Source organism: Puma concolor, chromosome B3 (genome assembly GCF_028749965.1).
Source record: "Puma concolor isolate L17-30 chromosome B3, mPumCon1.1.hap2, whole genome shotgun sequence".
Classification (NCBI taxonomy): domain Eukaryota; kingdom Metazoa; phylum Chordata; class Mammalia; order Carnivora; family Felidae; genus Puma; species Puma concolor.
Window position 1 is genome coordinate 50,620,183 of NC_141672.1, and position 22,743 is coordinate 50,642,925.

Genomic DNA, 22,743 nt, shown 5'->3' on the forward strand with positions numbered 1-22,743 from the left:
CATGTCTTCTTGTGGGCTTGGAGGAAAGCTCACAGCACAGTTTTTAACTACAATTTTTTTTCTATAGGTAAAAGTCTTATATTGCTGTTTAGGCCTAGAGTAGGTCCTAGAAATCCTTCACTAGAGTAGAGGTGGAGAGAAACTATGCAGCAGAATAGCAACACTTTCAAGGCAGTCACCAGCTTCTGCTCCTAATACTTTCTCAGATTGCTTTAGTTGGAGTTGGTTCAGCTAAATCAGTCAGTATGGACCGGTAGACTCTTAAAGGCAGCTGAGTAAATAGAATATTGAGTGAGACAAGCTTTATTTTCTTTTTTCAGGTTCTACATAATCAAAATTTTAATTTGGAGTTTGAGTTAGGTTTGCTAGGCAATTGAATAACAAAATTTTTAGAAGAATAAAGATTCCATTATTTTTTGAAAGGAGTCTTAAGTACTTCAGCTGTTTGAAGTCAGTATTAACTTTAGGGGCGTCTGGGTGGTTCAGTTGGTTAAACATCTGACTTCAGCTCAGGTTATGATCTCACGCACAGCTTGTGAGTTCGAGCCCCATGTTGGGCTCTGCTGTCAACACAGAGCCCACTTCAGATCCTCTGTCCTCCCTCTGCCCCTCTATTTAAGTTAAAAATTCATATTAACTTTAAAGAAAAGTTATTAAGTGTGATGATGACCCATGCTTAAAACTTCTGAACCACTTTCTTTCATTTGTGAAATTCATTAGAAATGTGCTTGGCTGTTTACTTTGATCTGTATCCCATCATCTGTCTTTACTTGTAAAACACTTCCTGCCATTACCCTGTATCCTTGCAGATCACCCATTCACAACCTAACCTTTACAGTTTCATGGTTTCATCACTTCCAATGTCATTCTCCACTCCAAATCAAAACACCTCTCGTGGTCATATTCCATATCTTGTTACCACTCCAAATCATTTTTATTTCAAAATTACTAATTCAAGCAGCTTCTAACTATAGTCTTCTCTCCTTTCAGCTTGCTTTTATCAGCTTCTTCCTCTACCATCTTTTTTTAAACCACTGTCCCTTTCCCATTACATTAGCCCTATTCTGTCTTCTTCCTAATTTAAGCTTTCTTCTTTCATTTACAACCCAGGCTCCTATGAAGAGTACAGGCCTTGCAGGTAACTGCCTCCTCCCCCAACTCTGTCAAAAAATGACCTCCCACCACTATCATTCCATCAAAAACTTTTCTGCATTTAGGAATCCCTTCCAAAATACAAATACCTTTAAGAAGTTATCCTGATTGGCAGCCATTTTTTTTTTAAAGGGAAAAGCAAGAATATACAAAATTGAGTGCTAATGGAGAATGTAGGAAGGCAGCAGAGATAAAAACTTTTCCTTCTTTAGAATTGGGCTTCTGGTTCGCCCTGGCCGTGCCATTCAGAATTTAGCACACACATCAGAAGTTGTCAACATCTGATTCAGAGTGTTGTGTTATATTTTAAGTAATTTGGAGTTCAGGTTGTTTTTTGCTTTTGTAAAGGTAGGAATGAGGGACTTGTTACATGAGATTAAAAAGCAAATAGTACTGTATCAAGTTTTTCCTCATAAAGTAACTGTTACATGAGTGGACATCAGAAACAAAACAAAAACACTTAGCTCTATGTGGACCTGCCTTCAGAACACAGAAAATAGATTTGTTAAGTGATATGTGTATTATGGATTAAGACTAACATGTAAAACGTTGACACTGAAAACTGAATTTCTGGTGAAATAATAGAACCACATAAGAAAACTTATTTTAAAAACTGTTAGCAAGTATCCATGTATACTTGAATCTACTGATTAAAAACCTTTTTTTAATTAATTAATAGCCACGTCTGTAGGACATTGATGGGTATGCCACTGGTCAATTTTTTAAATATGTAATCCTGACTGACTATACAATGATTTAATCTGCTTTTATGTCTGGTTTTTTAATGAAGTAATTCAGGTATTTAAAAAAATGTAGAAAATTACATAAGGAGGGCTCATGAACAACAAAAGCATTACAAAAATGAAATCCTTACACTAATTCCTCTCAATTCCATTCCTCTTCTTTCTCCCAATAACCACTACCCTTTATTTGGTGTTTATTGTTCTTATGTATGTCTTTATAATTTATATACATACACACATTGATCAACAGTATATAATATTGTTTTGCAGATTTAAAATAGTTTATACTTATGTATCATTCTGCAACATATTTTGCACTTAAATTGTTTCTGGTATTCAAGTTGATGAATATAGCTCTAGTTTGCTTATTCTAATTACTGTGTGATATTCCATTATATGAATGCTCCATAATTTATCTAGTCTCTTGATGATGAACCTCTAGGTTGTTTGTGATTTTTCACTCTTGGAAATAATGACTGCTTCACTGAATATTCTTACTCATGTTTTCTTATAACCTGGTGTATCTAGAATATATACCTAGATAGAATTGTGGGGTAATTGAATATGTATATCTTCAGTATTTTGAGAAATTGCTAAATTTATTTACAAGGTGATTGTTATAGTTTTCACTTGCACATTAGTGTTGGAAAGGTGCTGTTTTTTTCACATCTTTACCCATTTGGTATCATTAGACTTTTGTTAGTCTGACAGGAGTGAAATGGCATTTTGTTGTGGTTTAATGTTCTTCTCCCTGAATAAGAGATAAAATATTTTTTCATGTTTATGTGACTATTTGGGTCCAGTCCTCTGTGATTTAAACCTGTTTATATGTTTGTCCATCTATTTTTTGGGTTGTCTTTTCCTTACTAAGTTTTAGGAGATCTTTAAATAATTTTGATACTAATCATTTGTAAGTTAAGTTGGATTGATTTTTGGTTCCACAGGAAAGTCCAGCCTTCTGAACTTGTAGGGAGTGTGTGGACCAAAGAAGATAAAGAAATAAATTCTCCAAATTTATTAAAAATGATTCGCCATACCACAAATCTCACCCTCTGGTTTGAAAAGTGAGTGTTGACTTATTCTGTCTTATTACTTCTTAATAAGTATAATAGAAGTCATCTATAAGCTTAAATTCTGGCTAAAAATACATTTCTTCTTTTCTACATGAGGTGAGGAAATTGCATAATTGCATTTTAAGCCATGATTTTTTTTTTTTTTTTTTTTTTTGGTTAGGTGCATTGTGGAAGCAGAAAATTTTGAGGAACGGGTGGCAGTGCTAAGTAGAATTATAGAAATTCTGCAAGTTTTTCAAGATTTGAATAATTTCAATGGTGTATTGGAGATAGTCAGTGCAGTAAATTCAGTGTCAGTGTACAGACTAGACCATACTTTTGAGGTAAGTTTTAGGCTTAAATATTTTATCTTTTTTGGGGGGGAGATACAATTGATGTAAAAGACACTGGTTCTACCACCAGTAGTTTTGAATGAATCCTTTATAAATCATCTTATTCCCTTAAATATATCAGTATACACTGGTAAGCCTAGGATTCTTCAAGGAATGTGAGATTTGAGACTCTGTTTAATATGCTACTTAAATGTAATGAAGTTCCAAATGGATTTTTCCAGTGACACATTGATTGTTTCAAATAAATGACAAGCATTTTAAATATAAGTATACAAATTACTTCAATTACCTTTAGTTTAATGTATACAGTCAAAGAAAGAGGAACATGGAGAGAAGTCTTTCTAAAACTTAAAATTCGTTTTTTTTAATTATATATAAGAGTACACGTTTAGTGTTTGTTATAGAAAATTCAGAAGATACAGAAAGTATATGTTAAAAAACACATACTCTTGGATCCAGAAATAAAAGTGCCAGACTGTATGGTTAATGTACAAAGATGTAGTTTCTGCAGCGTTAATTATAGTAGCAGAAAACCACTAGTAGTAGTAGTACTACTAGTAGTAGAAACAACCTGTATGTCCATAAATAGAATGACTTGAATACATTGTTCTACACCAACAGTGTAGAATACTATTCAGCTATAGAAAAAAAGTGAGTAGGATCTGTGTATTGTATTAAAATAATATTTGTAATATTATAGGGGAAAAACTTTAGAACAATGAGTATAATGCGATTTCATTTTTATGTAACAAAACAGAGCAAACCCTAAACATGTTAATGGAATTGCATGAGCATTGAGAAGAGTATGGAAAGATACATACTCTTTTCTTAACATTGGTTCTTTTGGTCGGTTATGATTAGAGGGGAGTGGAAGGCAAACTGCTTTCATGTATGTATTTTTCTATTTGGGTGTTTGCATTTTATTTATTTGTATGAATTTTTCATATATGAAGGATATTAACAGTTGATTATTGCCAAATATTAATCTATTTAATAGATTAATAATTTTAATTCTGACTTTGAAAAACTCTAAAGTGTAATGTATTTATTTTGAGAGGTTTAAGTTTTAGTCTCTTAATATTAGGTATAGAACAATATTTATAAAATATGTCTAAAGCCGAAAGAATAAAAATACAAACAACACCTGTATACCTGGTATCCAATTTAAGAACTCCCAATTCCATCTCCTTTTTCATCAGTTCAGAGCCAATTACCATTCTGAATTTTGTTGCTTATTATTTTCCTATAGTTTTATTATTTGTATCTCTAAACAATGTACTATTTCATTTTGCATGTTTCTTAATTATATACGAATATAGTTTTTCAAATGCTTTTTTTATGCAACATTATCTTCCTAAAATTCATCCAGGTTGGGGCACCTGAGTGGCACAGTCATTTATGCATCCAACTCTTGATCTTGGCTCAGGTCAAGATCTCACGGTTCGTGAGATAGAGCCCCGCATCAGGCTCTGTGTTGATAGCGTGAAACCTGCTTGGGATTCTTTCTCTCCCTCTCTCTCTGCCCCTACCCTGCTCACGCTCTCTTTTTCTCTCTTTCCAAATAAATAAACTTAAAAAAAAAAATTCATCCAGGTTGTTTCTTGCTGCTATAGTTCATTCTTTTTCATAGCTGTATCATATTATAAGAATAAATTTACCAAACTTTATTTATTTATTCATTAGTTAATGGCCATTTGCATGTTTCCAGTGTGAGGCTATTATCAGTTATAGTGCCATGAACATTCTCTAAATAAATCCTAGTGCATGCATGCACAAATTTCTCTGTTATTTACCTAGAACTACTAGATGATAGGATATGGGTATCATTAGCTATACTAGAATATGCCAAATTGTTTTCCCAAGTAATTGTACCAGTTTATACTCCCACCAGAAATGTGTGAGTTCTGGTTGTTTTACATTCTCACCAGTACTGACATTGTCAGTCCTTTTCATTTTCTAGTCTTGTGGTTTTGGTTGATAAGCCCCTGATTTCTAATGAGTTTGAACCTCTTTTTAAACATTTATTGGTTCTTTGTATTTCTTCTTATGGAAATTTTTTGACTTTTTAATTGTTGAGTTTTTCTTTTGAATCTGTATGAGTTCTCTTATATACTGGAACTTAGCCTTTTGTCAGTTAGTGTGTGATAATATCTTTTTTTTTTTTTAATTTTTTTTTTAAAAAATTTTTTTTTCAACGTTTATTTATTTTTGGGACAGAGAGAGACAGAGCATGAACGGGCGAGGGGCAGAGAGAGAGGGAGACACAGAATCGGAAACAGGCTCCAGGCTCTGAGCCATCAGCCCAGAGCCCGACGCGGGGCTCGAACTCACAACCGTGAGATCATGACCTGGTTGAAGTCGGACGCTTAACCGACTGCGCCACCCAGGCGCCCCGTGTGATAATATCTCTTGTCAGATCTTCCCTTTTCACCTTTTTTTAAATGTCTTTTGATGAACAAAAGTTCTTAATGTAGTCAAATTTATTTATTTTGTCTTTTATAATTTGTGCTTTTGGGTGTCTTGTTTAATTGATCTTCCTCTAAGATGTTAATGTTTTGTCTTTCACATTAAGTCCTTAATCTAGCTGAAGATAAGTTTTTCTTACATTTTTTAAAATGTTTATTTATTTTGGGGAGGGGGAGAGAGAGAGAGAGAGAGAGAGAGAGAGAGAGCCTGAGTGGGGGAGGGGAAGAGATAGAGGGAGACATAGAAGCAAGCTCCAGGCTCTGAGCTGTCAGCATAGAGCCCCTTGTGGGGCTCAAACCCACCAGCAGCGAGATCATGACCTGAGCCAAAGTTGGACGCCTAACTGACTGAGCCACCCAGGTACGCCATAGCTGGAAATAAGTTTTCAGTATGGAGTGTGGTTGAAGTTAAATTTCATGTTTTGTTCCATATGTCTGGCTAGCCAGTTGCTTCCATACGTTTATTGACAGTTTGATGGGAGTTGCATTGGTTATATAAATTGCAGTTGGTTCAATTGATGAAGAACTGACAATTTTACAGTGAGTTTTCCAAACCATGATCATGTGTATCTCTCCATTTATTTATTCATTTAATAAAGTTTTATGGTTTTCTTCATGAAGATCTCATACCTTTTTGTTAGATTTATATTAGAATATTTTTTAATATCTTGTTTTCTTTATTGATGGTATCTAAAAATGCAATTGATTTTTGCCTATTAGTTTTATATCGAGAAACTTTGCTAAATTCTCTGATGAATACTCTATATGTAGATTTATTTCTTCACAGACAGTTATTTCCTCTGTGAATACTGACAATTTTTCTTTTCATTTTCTAGAACTTTATTTTTTTTGTTCATGCTAGTTAGGACTTCTGTATAGTACTGAATAAAAGTTAACAATGCAGTCACCTTTGCTTTTTCCTTAAGTTAAAGGAAATGCATTGAATAGTTTCTGTCAAGTATAAAGTTTGCTGTGTGTGTGTGTGTGTGTGTGTGTACTTACAAGGTTAAAAATAAAGTAATTAATTTGTAACAAATGTAATAATGAAATATAAAAGAAATGACTCTGCTTACTTGCTTTACTAAATTTTCATCCAATTCTTCTCTCCCTCCCACACCCTTCTCCTCCTTAGCAAAATCTTACCCTTAACCCCAAAAGACCTTTCAGTATAAAGTACAGAAATATTTGAATGCTTTGGGACTATATTTCTCTCCTATAGCTATAACTTGAAACTCTGGCTAATCAGAAATATAACTAATAAGGTCTTGGGAAGAATTTTTTATTGCTTAATCATCTAATTTACATCAAAAAAACTGAAAAGTTTTATATTTATAGATAAATCATTTCAGGCAAGTACAGAAAGAAATACTACACATCCTTAATTTAAAAAGTTATTTTTCAGATATTTGCAGAATTTTATAAAATTCCAAACTCTGTGTTCATAAAATATGATTGAATTGTAAAAAACAAATTATATTCACTTCATATATTTTAAAGGCATTGCAGGAAAGAAAAAGGAGAATTTTGGATGAAGCTGTGGAATTAAGTCAAGATCACTTTAAAAAATACCTAGTAAAACTTAAGTCAATCAATCCACCTTGTGTGCCTTTTTTTGGTAAGTTACTAAATATAGATTTATGCTTACATTTTAGGTACAGTTTTTTGTAGCCAAGAGATACCAGCCTTTAAAGGCAGATTGTCCCAATTTTTATATTTGAGCATATCTCAGGTAGTAGCTGTTCATATTGATAAATAAAACTTAAAGTCTCTACTTCCCTGTCTTTAACATAAGGTTATAAAAATTATCTCATAGAGTTGTTGTAAGGAGCTCTGTAGAGTCTTTCTATAGAAGCACTAATCCCATTCAATAGGGCTCCATCTTCATGATTTAAGCATTTCCTGAAGACCCCATCTCCTAATACTATCACATTGGGCATTAGGATTTCAACATAGGAATTTTGAACAAACATGTATGCCTGTGTATACACACACATACACAACCAGTTATGTTAACCAAAAACATCTCTAGCCAATCCCAAATATCCCCTATAGGACAAAATTGTCCCCCCCATTGAGAGCTACTGATTTAAATGAACCCATAATTATGTATGAAAAAGGAGCTAAAAACTTTCTTACTATCCCAGAGTGAGGAATAATTCTTTTTCTATCTAAATTATGGGCTTTGGGAAAACAGAGGATTAGTTTATAAATCTGTAGCCTTATCACCAGAATTGGCTTAAAATTTATTTATTGATCATTATTTAAGATCATTGGCATTAAATATTTATAATCAAATATTAAAATGGTTAGAACATATATAACACTTATAATTTAGACTTGGTGAGTGAATCCTTTTATTTTAAGCTATTAGTCTAAGAAAGAAATTAAGCCTTTTCTAAACTCTGATTTTCTTTTTATTTTTAATTCTTCCCATGTTAAAAAAATTCCTAATGTAAAATTGATTAATACGGCTATCAGAGACTTAACATTTTAGGGGTAGAATTGCTGGATTATAGGATGTCTTTCAACTTTATTAGAACAGTTGTTTTTTCAAATGGTTGATTAAGTAACAAATTTTATAACTTCAAATACTTTTTTTTACTAGGAATATATTTAACAAATATTCTGAAAACTGAAGAAGGGAATAATGATTTTTTAAAAAAGAAAGGGAAAGATTTAATCAATTTCAGTAAGAGGAGGAAAGTAGCTGAAATTACTGGAGAAATTCAGCAGTATCAGAATCAACCTTACTGTTTACGGATAGAACCAGAAATGAGGGTAAATATTTTCTTTGCTTATCCTTAAAAGAGAACATAATAAATCCTCTGCAATCTGTAAGAAATATCATAACCACGCGTTATGCCACCTATTTTACTATAAAAATAATATAGTAAGTTAATAATTAATAGATAGAAGTAAATATTAGATGTTCTGTGCTAACAATATGCAGTAATTATTATTAGGTACTGGAGGCCTGGCTGGCTCAGTTGGTAGAGCATGTGGCTTTTGATCTCAGGGTTGTAAGTTCGAGCCCCATAGTTGGGTGTAGAAATTACTTAAAAATAAAATCTTAAAAATACATATATTAGATAGTTTCTCAGAGTATTGCTTCTTTGTGCAATTGTTTCAAATAATACGTTCAAAAAATGAATGACGAAATGGAATGTAACTCTGATGTCCATGTAGTAAAAAGAAAGTCCGCTACTAGTGCTATCATTGATTGATAGCCATTTTAGATATTTTACATGTGCCAACGTAACATTAAGTAATTAATTTCTTCATAAGAACGCTGGGTTTAAAATAGGGGAAGAGGTTGGTTGTATGTATGCATAGCAAAAAATTATTTTTTTTTAACATTCTACCAATTGATATTCTATTTTGAGCAGTGGTTCATAACATTGATTCTGTAGTACTATAAGATGTGGGATAGTGTCTAAATCATAGTAAATTATGATACTATGTTTATGTTAAATGAATTTTATTGTGTTACACTTATTTGAAATTCAGAACAAATAATAGCTATTGGAATAAGTTCACCTGTCACATTAAAAATTGTGTTAAACTTTCAGACTTAATCTGCAGGTTAGGCAATATTAAGTGAAAATGGCCACCATGACTCCCACCCTCCTAAATTATAAGATGGTAACTATTCTTTGTTCTGAGTTCAAAACAAAATACCCTAGTCCTAAGAAAGAATGACCTAGGGTACGCCATTATGAAAACATAGACAGATACCTGCTGTAAAGAAAATGTTGCTGGTGGTCCCATATTTCATTCTCTTCCCTCAACATTAGGCCAGCCCTCTGTGATGTGCAACTTCATAGGTCTAAAGAAATATGTTCTTGAAGCCCAGATTAGAGTTTATAATACATTTTCCCAGAGAAATAATGTTAAATTGTAGTTGGGTATATTTCAAATAGAACTTTTAACATTCATATCTCAGTAACTCCTAATAGTTTTTTGTGATCTGGTCTAGACTTCCTACCATCATTTATAGCATTCTTCTTGGGGATGTGGGAGCAAAGAATGCTTTCTTTATGATTGAGTCAAAATAAATTTAAACATAGACAAAGTAGCTATTCACTTTTCAAGCCATAGTTAAGTGGTGTTTAAAAATAGAGCAAAGGGTGAGAAAATCAAGAATACTGCTATTATAACTTTATTAAAGTCTTTAAATTACTGTTGGTTCATATGATTTAATTTGGCTAACCTGAATAGAAGAACAAGTTGATTCAATATTGTTAGAATAATATAATTTTCTTGACATTGGCAGAAAGCCTGAAAAATGGAGAATTTTATATCAGAAATTCTAAAGCTCATTTTGCGTACCCTTAAAGTTAAAAACAATACTTATTTTTACATATGCTTCTAAACCACTTCAAAATTAAATAAAGTTAAATCTAATGATTTGCTTCTAAGGAATTTTTCTGAGGAAATCATCAGAAATGTACAGAAAACTATGCACAAGAAGTTAATAATAATACTAATTATTGTAATAACAAAGAATTAGACAGCACTGTTGTGGATAACTGCCTATGTGGAGATAAGTGAAATATATTTTGGAACATCCATATGATTAAATACACCAGAGCTAAAATTTGTGTTTTATAAATAAGCCACCAATAACTGTGGTGTGGTCCCAATTTTGCAAAATAACCCCCCAAAACTAATATATGTATATATGCATATATTCACACAGTAAAAACATTGGAACTATATTCTATTAGTAAAATATTAACAGATCTCTGGTTAGTGAGATTGCTATTTATATTCCTTTTTGCCCTTTGCTAAATCATCTAAATTTCCTACCTAAAAACTTAAATTTAAGCTTAGAAAATATTTTTCCTTAAAGACAAGAAAAGTTATTTTACTAGAGGTTAGCACAGATAAGTTTATAGTTATTCTTGAAATTACTTTTGAATTTGAATAGAACTTAATCCAACTTATCTTTTTTTTTTCTCCCCAACTATCAAAAGTTTCATTGTGGGCACCTGGCTGGCTCAACATGCAACTCTTATTCTTGGAGGTGTGAGTTTGAGCCCCATATTGGGTGCAGAGATTACTTAAAATCTTTCTTTAAAAAAAGTTTTATTTTTAATTTTAACTATAATTCTGTTCTAAATACTTTTATTTTATTTTATTATTTAAAAAAAAATTTTAATGTTTATATCTGAGAGAGAGAGAGAGACAGTGCAAGTCGGAGAGGGGCAGAGAGAGGGAGACAGAATCTGAAGCAAACTCCAGGCTCTGTGCTGTCAGCACAGAGCCCGACGCAGGGCTCCAACTCAGGAGCCATGAAATCATGACCTGAGCTGAAGTCAAATGCTTACCTGACTGAGCTGCCCAGGTGCCCTTACATACTTTTATTTTGGAGAGAGAAAATGAGTGTGAGCGGGGGAGAGGCACAGAGTGGGAGAAACAGAGAAAGAGAGAGAGAATCCCAAGCAGGCTTCATGCTCAGTGCAGAGACCCTTGTGGTTCAGGGCTCCATCCCACAACCCTGGGATCATGACCTGGCTGGAATCAAGAGTCAGACATTCAACTGACTGAGCCACCCAGGAGTCCCCTAAACACTTTTGATAGCTTATTGGTGATAATCATCTTGTTGTTATACTGAATAGAAGTAATGTTAACTGAGGGATACTGAGCCATTAAGATGGTAATAAATGAAAATCTGTTCATCTTTATAGAAAATGAAGACTAGAATATACAGCTCCCATAGAAATTATACAATTTTATTTGCAAGGAGGGAGATTGAAACAATCTTGTGAACTCTAAGACATGATCCCTTAGTATGTTGATAATTTTTTTTTTGTTTTAAACTGGTGAAATGCATATTCCAAAAAGATCTAAAACATACTTACAGAAATTTGTTTAATTCCAGAGATTCTTTGAAAACCTTAACCCCATGGGAAGTGCTTCTGAAAAGGAGTTTACAGATTATTTGTTCAATAAGTCACTAGAAATTGAACCCCGAAACTGCAAACAGCCACCTCGATTTGTAAGTTCATTACAATTCTGTAAAAATTGTGGTTTTTAAAATTTTTTTTGGAAAAATTGTTTTTTTACAACAGTTTTCAATATTTAATATAACATTACCATTAAAATTCTAATTTACTTGAATAACTATTTTTCAGTCTTTTGTTTTACACTACTATACTATTTCTAAAGTTATATATATTGTGGGGGGGCAATGTTATTAGCCTTTTGATGAAGTCTGGTTTATCATTTATCTTAGTAGGACTTATTTATCTGTCAGCTTTTAATCCTTCATAGTATAAGGGGGAAAGTTGTGAGAAAGTGAAAACCTAAAATGATAGGTAAGCTGAATGGAACAGGAAATGAAAAGACCTGGGAAAAGGAGTGAGCAAGTGTATCCCGGTTTTTCTGGCTTAACCATGACTCCTGTCGTTAGAGCACCATAGTCCGTTGTTGCCAGTGGAACGAACTTCGTGCTAAAAGTTGCTGCTACAGTTCCTAGTTATTCCTGGGTTTATAGTGGCAACAGAAGTAGTGGAAGACCAATTCTAAGTAGTTGAACTGGAAGCAAAATGTGGGAGAAAGCAAAATCATTTATAACACACCTACTTTAGGCCAAGAAGTAAGCATGGTAGTTTCATGTTATCTCCTCTTGACAGCAATTGTAAACATAGATCTTATTCTCATTTTACAAATCTCAAAACTGAGGCTCAAAGAAGTTAAATAACTTTTTCAAGGCTGCAAAGCTAGATATTGGCACAGTTGAGATTTTAATTGAAGTTACTGGAATCTGAGTTACATGTTTTTTTATTAGGTTACCACTGTGAGAGTTTAAAAAGAGGGGTGGAAGTTGAGGGTAGGAGACAATGATAGCATTTTTGCCAAAGACTTTAAAGTGCCATCATAGAGGTTGGCGATTTACTGTTAGGAAGAAAAAAAAAAGACCTTTTTTTTTCCTGATGCACCTAACATATATTGCATATATTGTGCCTACAGTAAATATGTGTAAAATTGATATCAATGAATTGAAGAATTGAATTGTTTGGGGAGCAACAAGTTTTCACACAGATTTTCAACATTTTTATTTCTGCAGTATGAAGAGAGGTTTACTTGTATTCAAGTCCATCTTAAAATTAAGGCAATCAAATTCTGAAGTGTTCTACTAGAATGTTACAGGGTGTTTTGCAGATTGGGATTTGATTGTAGTGTCTTAACTATATGATAAGAATTAATAAGGTTGTGCTAAGCCTTAAAAATAAAGTATATGCAAATTAGTAATGGTAGTTATTTTGCTTTTCCTAGCCTAGGAAATCAACTTTCTCTTTAAAATCTCCTGGAATAAGGCCTAATACAGGCCGACATGGCTCTACCTCAGGCACTTTACGAGGTCATCCAACACCATTAGAAAGAGAACCATATAAGATAAGCTTTAGTCGGATTGCTGAAACTGATCTTGAATCAACTGTGTCAGCACCAACCTCTCCAAATACGCCATCTACTCCACCGGTATCTGCTTCTTCAGACCTTAGTGTGTTTTTAGATGTGGATCTCAACAGTTCCTGTGGTATGTATTTGATAAAACCATTTGTTAAAAAAGGAATCTTATGTTTCAGATAATTCTTCTCATCATTTTAATTAGGGAACTTTAGAATCCTTTGCACACTATATTAGTGTGGAAAGTGGCATTTAAATGTGAAAATAATGATTAACACAAGGGACTAAAGCATCATTTGTGTATTGTTTATGCATTTATTTTCTAATTTATTCATTAAACAAATACTTATTTAGTACCTTTTGGGCCCCACTACTACTCTAAAGGGAGCAATAGACAGTAAGAAAACAAGAGATAAGTTTTGTGAAAGAAGTTTAAAAAGAGTCTGTGCTAGAGAGAGAACTACTCATGCTAAGAAAGGAAAAACATCCAACCTACAAAGGTAACTATGCAGGTTCATTTCTTTTAAAATATGGCAATAGAGGATGATAAAATTCTGTACTCTGTCTGTTACTACATTTGTTACTTTATGCAAACATATTTTTAAAGTAAAACCATAAATTTTACCTCTCTTTTCAAATTAACTTTTCTCATTCCAATAGGCAGCAATAGCATCTTTGCTCCAGTCCTCTTGCCACATTCAAGTAAGTGAGTTGATTCTACTGAAGTGACTGTACAGATAATAATCGAGTTGACTAAATTTGTATATGGGTATTTGGGTTTTGGCAACATTAAAATTTTTTTAAGAAATGAATAAAATTCTTATAAATAAGTGTAATTATTTGCTTAAAACTCAGAATTTTGGAGGCACTTGAGTGGCTCAGTCAGTTAAGCGTCCAGTTTTGGGTCAGGTCATGATCTCACAGTTCACAAATTCGAGCCTCACATTGGGCTGTCAGCATAGAGCCCGCTTCAGATCCTCTGTCCCTTCTCTCTCTGCCTCTCTCCTGTTTGTGCTCTCTCTCTCTCAAAAATAAATAAAATGTTAAAAAAAAATTTTTTAATAAAAAAATCTCAGAATTTTGAAGGCATTTTCCCATTGTCCTCTTGGTTTCGTGCTTGCTTTTTAGAAGTACAATGTCATTCACTCATAAATTATTCATGCATAGTTTTAATTTTTATTTATATTTTTAAGTTTATTTTGAGAAGGAGGAGAAGGGGGAAGGCCAGAGGGAGGGAGAGAAAAAAAATCCCAAGCAGGCTCTACACTGCCAGCACAGAGCCTAATGTGCAGCTCAGACTCACAAACCATAAGATCATGACCTGAGCCAAAATCAGTAACTGAGTGAGCCACCCAGGCACCGCTCATGCACAGTTTTTACATGCCTATGTGCAGGCACTATTCTAGGGTGCAAGAGATAGAACACTGAACAAAATAAATAGAAATTCTCTGTCAGTGACCCTATAGTTTTAGTCCTTTTTTTTTTAAACTAGAGTATACTTGCGGTAGCAAAGGGACCCCAAAATACAGTGCCTTAAATGGAATGGAAATCTGTTTCTCACAATTGCAGGCCAAGTAGACAACTCTGCTCCACAAGCTAGCAAGGCAATTCAGGATTCTCAAAGTGGGGCTTCCATCTTTGAGTTTTGACCAACTGGTTCATTTTCCAGCCAGCAGGAAGGTGAAGGTCAAGGAGTTTTGTTAGAAAAACGTGATCTGGGAGTTGTTCTCTCACATTACTCTGCTTTCTTCCCAAAATTTAGTTACACAGACATTCCTAGCTACAAGGGAGGCTAAGAGATGTTGTCTGTAACTGGGAAGCCTTTTGTCTTGCTAAAATACATAGGATCCTATTACTGAAAGGAAGAAAAGGAAAGGTGCACTGGGGGACAGTTAGCAGTGTTTACCACAATATATTCAAGAAACTTCTAGGATCTTCTGTTTTTATTTCTAATGTTCTACACATATACAATGATCTGCTTTGATATGGGTCATTTTTTTCTTTAATTTTACTGTCTACTTATTAAGCCCTTTAAATTTAGAGATTCATGTCTTTGATGTCTATAAAATGTTCCTTGTATCATTGCTAATAATTTCCTCTCAAACACATTCTCTGACTTCCTTTTTCGAGCTCCTTTTCCATATTGTACATCCTAGATTGAGCCTCCAACTTTATTTTGTCTCCTATTGTCCATATCTTTGTTTTCTTGTTGTGTTTTTCACAAGATTTCCTCATTTCATCTTCCAACTCTTCTATTTTTTTTCATCTACAATGATTTTGAATTTCCAAGAAATTCTTTCTAGTTACCTCTGATCATGCCAATTTTATGTCACCCTGTTGTCCTGGTTTTGTGGATTCACTGTCTTATCTCCTGTAGGATTTGGTGTTTTTTGGAAAAAATTTTTGCTTTGTTTCTTATATTATTTCCTTTCTGAGTTCCTTCTATTAGTTGTAGTCTCTTGTCTTTCATATTAGAGGTTTTCTTTTCTTGTTTGGTATCCTTAGCTTTTCATATGTTAGAGTGAGGCAAGATAAAGTGATGGGAAATACTATATCCATGGGCAAAGCTTGTTGACTTCTAGGTTTCACTGTGAATAGAGTGATGAGAAATTTTTACTTAGGAAATCCCCAAATGTCAGAATCTGTGAGGCCTCTTCTCTAGGAATGTTTAGTTTTTCCAAAGAAAGATCTTCAAGTCTTCTGCCTGAGTGGTCTCAGCATTTAATATAAAATCTGTGTTATCAGCACAGTCCAATGTTTAGATTCACCAGAAAATAAAATCCCCAATCTCCTATCGAGTTTTAATTGTTCTTTACATAGATTTAATCAAGTTTTTTGTTTTCATGTCCATGCCTTCCATTATACCAAGTGCCTTTAAGTCCTGATCCCTCCTTTAATTCTGTGGACACATTAACTGTTGTTTGACAGTATCACTAACTATAGACATTTGGGTTTCATCTTCCTCCATTTGTCTCCTTCATGTACATTGTAGTCCACCTTCATGTACTGAAACTTCAAGATTCAGTTGTTTCTTGGCTTCAGTGAAGTTTGTATGTTTCTTTTTTTCCTTGTTGTTCTGTGGTGGAAATGTTTTTACTATGTATATTTGTTTCTTCTAGTGCTGCTATAACAAAGTACCACAGACTGAGTGACTTAAAAGAACACAGTTCTAGAGAATATAAGTCCAAAAATCAAGGTGTTGACAGGGCCTTGCTCCCTCTGAAACCTTTGAGAATCTTTCCTTGCCTCTTCTAGCTTCTGGTATTTGCTAATTATCCTTGGCATCCTTTGGTGTATAGGTGCATCACTTCAGTCCCTGCCTCTGTTGTCACATGGCCATCTTCTCCCTGTTTGTTTCTTTGTCCCTACTCCTCTTCTTATAAAGACACCAATCATACTGGTTAGGGCCCACTTTGATCCTAACTTGATTACATAGCTGTGAAGACCCCATTTCTAAATAAGGTCATATTCACAGGTACTGAGGGTTAGGACTTCAGCATATCTTTTGAGGGGACACAATTCAACCCATAACACCATGCCATTTTAGAACCAGCAGTTCTAGACATTATTTTGGATGGCAATAAAATATGCTTTCTATATGATAAAGAAAATTTCATCTTGAAATTTAATGGAGGATGTTAAGAATAGCTGCATAAAATTCTGACTCCCTAAAACAAATCCTGAAAGAAAGAACATTGTACATATGAAAAGTGCTCACATACAGTGAGTAAAACAGCAAGACTCCATTAACAGTGGACATGAATAGACAGTTCACATGAAAGTAGGAGCAAGCCTATGTTAAAAGGTACTCTCATATGTTATTTATCCCTTGTAAATTGGTGTATTAGTATGACCCTTTTGGAAAGAAATCTGTAAACAATATGTCAAACCATAAAAATGTTCATACCCTTTGGCTTACTCATGCAATTAGGGAATTGAGTACTTTGTAACAGCTACCCTGGTAGATGCTACAGATTCAGTGGCAAACCAGAAAGATCAAGTTTCTGCCTTCATTAATACAAAATACCAACTTTGGGAAGAAGTCACATACATGATCACATTGTTCCTCCCACTCTCTTGGTTCTTCTATTTTACTTTCAGCTCACTAGTCTGTCTTGCTTGTTTCTCTTCATATTTCCAGTCAGCAAAGATTGGAAGGTTACAAGATTCAGTCCCTGGACCTCTTCTCACTCACTTGTTTGGCCCATTCAGTCTTATATTATCTCTATATTGATAATTCCCCATTTTTTTTTAATCTACCTGGAACCACTTGACTTTTTGACTCATACACTCAGTGACCTTTGACATCTCTATTTGGACATTGAATAAGAATCTCAAACTTCTCCAAAACTGAACTTGTTTTCATCCCCTGCAAAGTAGTTCTTCCCATAGCCCTTTATCCCAGCTTTAACTGTATCTAATTGTGTAGGCCAAAAATATTAGAGTTATCTTTTATTTCTCTTTCTCATACCCCCAATGTGATTCATCAATAAGTCTTGTTTACCCTCAGAATATATCCAGAATGTAACTGTTTCTCACCATCTCTACTGCTGTCACCTTGATCCAAGCCACCACTGTAGTAGCATTTTAACTTCCCACCTTCCCCACAGTCTGTTTTCAATATAGCAGCCAGGTCCTTTTAGAATGTAAGTTAGACTTGTCTCATAGCCCCCCGTGGCTTTCCATCTCAAAGTAAATGCCAAAGTTCTTTCAAAGGGCCCAGAACGTCCTATGCATTTTAGCCTCTTTCGATATATCAGACTTCACCACCTACTGTTTTCTCCCATCACTCACTCTGCTCCAGCTACTCTGCCTGATGCACACAATAGATGCATCCCCACATTAGGACTTCTGCCTTTGCCATTCCCTCTGCTTAGAATGCTCTTTACCCAGTTGGCCTCATGGCAGGCTCCCTTGCCTCCTTCAGGCTTTTGTCCAGTGTTACCTGAGTGAGGCCTTCCCTAGTCACCCTATTTAAAATTGCTCCCCTCCTATCTTTTCCTATCTTCCTTCCCTACCTAATATATCTTCTTCTAATTTATGACCATAATACTTTTACTTATTTACCATGTCCACTTTCTCTCCCCAATGCAGAATATAAGCTCTGTAAAGACATGAATTTTTGCCTGTTGTGGTTCACTACTATATTGCCATAGTGCCTAGAACAGCGCCTGGCACTATAGCAGGTGCACAAGTATTTGTTGAATAAATGGATGGACGGATGGCAAAAAAAAATTGGAAGTAACTTACATAGCTAACTAATATTACAGAAATTGTTTAGTAAATTATCCTACATTCTAGTTTTAAACACTAAAGCTATTTAAAATGCTCACAAACACTAATCTTGTAGGGAAGTGGGGTTTTTTTTATCGTTTTTAAATTTTTTGAGATAGAGGTAGAGCAAGCTCATGAGTGGGGGAGGGGCAGAGAGAAAGGGAGACACAGAATCTGAGCAGGCTCCAGGCTCTGAGCTGTCAGTACAGAGCCAGGCATGGAGCTTGAACTCATAACCTGTGAGATCATGACCTGAGCCGAAGTCCAAGATTTAACCAACTGAGCCACCCAGGTGCCCCAAGGAAGTGTTCTTGATAGAAAAATAAAATTGTGTTGATGCTTCAGCAAGGATTGTTGACTGCCTGCTATGGAGAAGTATAACATAGTGGTTTTGTGGTCTGACTGTAGAGTCAGACCTATATTCAGAAGCTCTCACAGCTTTTCTACCATCATTTAGATATTTTCCACTTCCATGAGTGTGTGTTTCTGTAAGGAAGGGAAGACCCACTTAAGTCTGACTTAAACAGTAAAAAAACATTCTGATTCACATAACTGGAAGTCTAGAGGAAAGCTACTTTAAGATTTGTTGAATCAGTGGCTGAGTGATGTTATCAAAGACCAGGTTTCAACTCTTCATTGTTTTGGCTAAATTACCAGCTTTATCTAAGACTGTTTTTCTTCAGGGTCATAAGAGTGGTAGCGGGAGCATAACAGTTTGTGTGCTTTGCTTCTTTATTCCATCAGGTAAGAAGAAAAGAGAGGTACAGAAAAGAGAGACAGACTGGCAGAGTACTTTTCCAGAAGGGCAAGGAACTTTGTTTTCAGTAGCTGCTAGCACATCTTCCAAATGTAAACTAGGTAACATGCCTTCAGCTAAACCAGTCACTGTGGCTGAAGGATTGGATTACTCTATTGATTTGGTCTAATCAGGCCCCATCTCCAGACTTAAGGGATAAGGTCAGCTTTCCCTGAAGCACAGGACTACATGTATAAAAGGAAGGTAGATTAGAAATCTGATCATGTTAAAAGAGTGAGTCCTGTGCCCCCTTCTTTGTTTTCCTTTTTACTTTTAAAAACATATTTATTATTGGGGCGGCTGGCTGGCTCAGTCATTAGAGCATGCAGCTCATGATCTTGGGTCATGGTTTCAAGCCCCATGTTGGGCACAGAGCTTACTTTAAAAAAGTATTTATTGGGGCGCCTGGGTGGCGCAGTCGGTTGAGCGTCCGACTTCAGCCAGGTCACGATCTCGCGGTCCGTGAGTTCGAGCCCCGCGTCGGGCTCTGGGCTGATGGCTCGGAACCTGGAGCCTGTTTCCGATTCTGTGTCTCCCTCTCTCTCTGCCCCTCCCCCGTTCATGCTCTGTCTCTCTCTGTCCCCAAAATAAATAAACGTTGAAAAAAAAAAAAATTTTAAAAAAGTATTTATTATGGAAGTATAGTTGACATGCAGTATTATATTAGTTTCAGATATTCAACATAGTGATTTGACAGTTCTCTATATTGCTCCATGTTCACCATAAGTGTTGTTATAATATTGACTATATTCCCTATGCTGTTTTTTTCATCTCTTGGACTTATTTATGTTATAACTGGAAGTTTGTGCCTCTTAATCCCTTTCACCTATTTTGTCCATTCCCTTACCCTCCTCCCCTCTGGCAGCCACCAGTCTGTTCTTTGTGTTTATGAGTCTGTTTCTGGCTTTTTTTTTTCCAGAACTCACATAAAAGTGAAATCATATAGTATTTGCTTTTTCTTTGTCTGACTTATCACTTAGCATACCCTCTTGGTCCATCCATATTGTCACAAATGGCAAGATCTCATTCTTTTTTGTGGCTGAGTAATATTCCAGTGTGTGTGTGTGTGTGTGTGTGTGTGTGTGTGTGTGTGTGTGCGCGCACATGCACCCCATATCTTCTTTATCCATTCATCTACTTTTTAAAATGTTTATTCATTTTTGAGAGAGACAGAGCATGAGTGGGGGAGGGGCAGAGAGAGGGAGACACAAAATCCAAAGCAGGCTCCAGGCTCTGAGCTGTCAGCACAGAGCCCCACGCATGGCTTGAATCCATGAACTGTGAGATCATGACCTGAGCCAAAGTTGGACGCCCAACCAACTGAGCCACCCAGGCGTCCCTATCCATTCATCTATTGATGGATACTTGAGTTGCTTCTATATATTGGTTATTGTAAATAATGCTTCACTGAACACAGGGGTACATATATCTTTTTCAATTAGTGTTTTTGTTTTCTTAGGGTAAATGCTCAGTAGCGGAATTACTGGATCATATGGTATTTCTATTTTTAATGTTTTGAGGAAACTCCATACTGTTTTCCATGGTGGATGCATCAGTTTACATTCCCACCAACAGTGCACAAGGATTCCCTTTTCTCCACATCCTCACCAACACTTGTTATTTCTCTGATTGGAGTTGGGTGCACTAGGCCAAATTGGCCAACTAAACCACATGAGATAGACTCACTATCACCAAGAGTAGTTTGCATCCAAAGACAGGGCAAAGGATGTTGGGCAGGCCAAAGGAATATATCCACAGCACATAGTGCTCTGCCTAACATCCCACAGCATCTGCCAAGACCCCATAGGCATACTTTTTCCACTACTGACACCCTGAGGTAACAAGACCCATGAGGTGACTGCAGAGTCACATGATCAGGTCAGCAGTTTTTTACGTGGAGTAATGAGATTGACATCTTTACTTGGATATTGCATAAGCAGTTCACACACAATGTGTTTAAAATTAAACTCGTCAATTTTCCCAACTAGTTCCTGTGAACTCAATCTTAGTATAATGATAAATGAGACATGGTCACTGCTTTTATAACAACTGTTTATGGAGAGAGATCAAATAGACTTGGTCCTTAACTATAGGCATTTTTGTCATATGAAAAACAAAAGAAATAAATGAAAATAGTACTTTTTTAATGTTTGTTTATTTTGAGAGAGAGAGAGAGTGGAGGAGGGGCAGAGAGAGAGGGGGAGAGGGAATCCCAAGCAGGCTCCACACTGTCAGTGCAGAGCCTGATGCGGGGCTCAATCTCACATACCGTGAGATCATGACTTGAGCCAAAAATCAAGAGTCAGACACTTAACCGACTGAGCTGCCCTGGTGCCCCAGAAAACAGTTCATACTCTATGTCTATTTGGCATAGAATTTTCTCCTGAATACTTTATCATCTTGTAAATTCTCTTTAATGTGGTTATATAACATGTCCTTTATCAGTGAGAAACTTAATAAAGAGAAAGGGTTATTTGATACAACCTTACCTTTTGCTCTCCTATTTGGAGGTTTTATTACCTGTGTAGAAATGTATCTGATACTAGCTGCTTCAGAATTATGTATGATTATGTATGCTCTTTCTCTGGAAGTTACTACAGTATATACAAATACGTTTGTTTGTTTTAGATTTTAAAAAGCCTTTTGAGATACAGAATCTCATTATTAATTTTAATTAAATTGTATGTCTTCATGTAGCCATGGTACCTGCCATATATCAAGCACTACCACTGTACTAGTGCTTAGGGATACAAAAATAAATACACACTACCCTCAAAAAGCTTACGGTTTTTAGTGGAGAGGATAGGTAAACCAACCATCAGCTACAATACATTCTGACATTTGCTGTAGCAGAGTTGATCACGTATTGAAATAAAGTCTTGTCTTATGATTGCACTGTGAATTGTGGTTAAACTAATCTTTTTTACCCCTAGAGTCTTTCTTCAGTTCATGTGGTAGTTTACATAAACTAAATGAAGAGCCACTGATTCCTCCTCCACTTCCTCCTCGAAAAAAGTTTGATCATGATGCTTCAAATTCCAAGGTAGTCAACAGGACTTAGGTTTGCCTTAACTTACTCAACTTATTCAAAGTTGTGAATCTTCAGAACAGTGCTTGTTCTTATAAGAAGTCTGTCGATTATAAGTTGGCTACCCTTTAAGGTTTTAAAACACTTTGGTTTTATTTGAAAAATACTTTAAATAATTGCTTAATTCTTGGAATATTTTTTTCTAAAAAGAGGCTGGGCAGATTCACATATACTTAGAAGTATGTTTTCTTTCTGGTAGAAATGGAAAAAACTTTAGTATTCAAAGCATTCTTGAAACTTTAAACCAGCACTTCTCCAACTTTACTGCTTCAGAATCACCTGGGAGGCTTGTTAAAACCAGATTGCCAGAGTTTCTGATTGAGTAGGTCTAGGGTGGGGCACAACAATTTGCATTTTTTAACAAGTTCCCTACTGATGCTGGTGCTGTTGTTCCTGGATCACACTTT

The 22,743-nt window shown here is 35.2% G+C and overlaps 1 protein-coding gene across 3 annotated transcripts in view; it reads left to right on the top strand.

Moving 5' to 3' along the window:
• Window positions 1-22,743, top strand: part of SOS2 (SOS Ras/Rho guanine nucleotide exchange factor 2) — an 89,813-nt gene that overhangs the window by 64,955 nt on the left and 2,115 nt on the right. For 2 of the 3 annotated variants that reach the window (XM_025919113.2, XM_086709787.1), the window contains 8 exons: window positions 2,840-2,959; window positions 3,129-3,291; window positions 7,263-7,380; window positions 8,371-8,543; window positions 11,650-11,766; window positions 13,047-13,308; window positions 13,839-13,880; window positions 22,182-22,291. In XM_025919113.2, the coding sequence (XP_025774898.1) occupies window positions 2,840-2,959; window positions 3,129-3,291; window positions 7,263-7,380; window positions 8,371-8,543; window positions 11,650-11,766; window positions 13,047-13,308; window positions 13,839-13,880; window positions 22,182-22,291 (1,105 nt within the window). The remainder of the gene's footprint in view (window positions 1-2,839; window positions 2,960-3,128; window positions 3,292-7,262; window positions 7,381-8,370; window positions 8,544-11,649; window positions 11,767-13,046; window positions 13,309-13,838; window positions 13,881-22,181; window positions 22,292-22,743) is intronic. The other variant, XM_086709788.1, reaches the window with a different exon arrangement.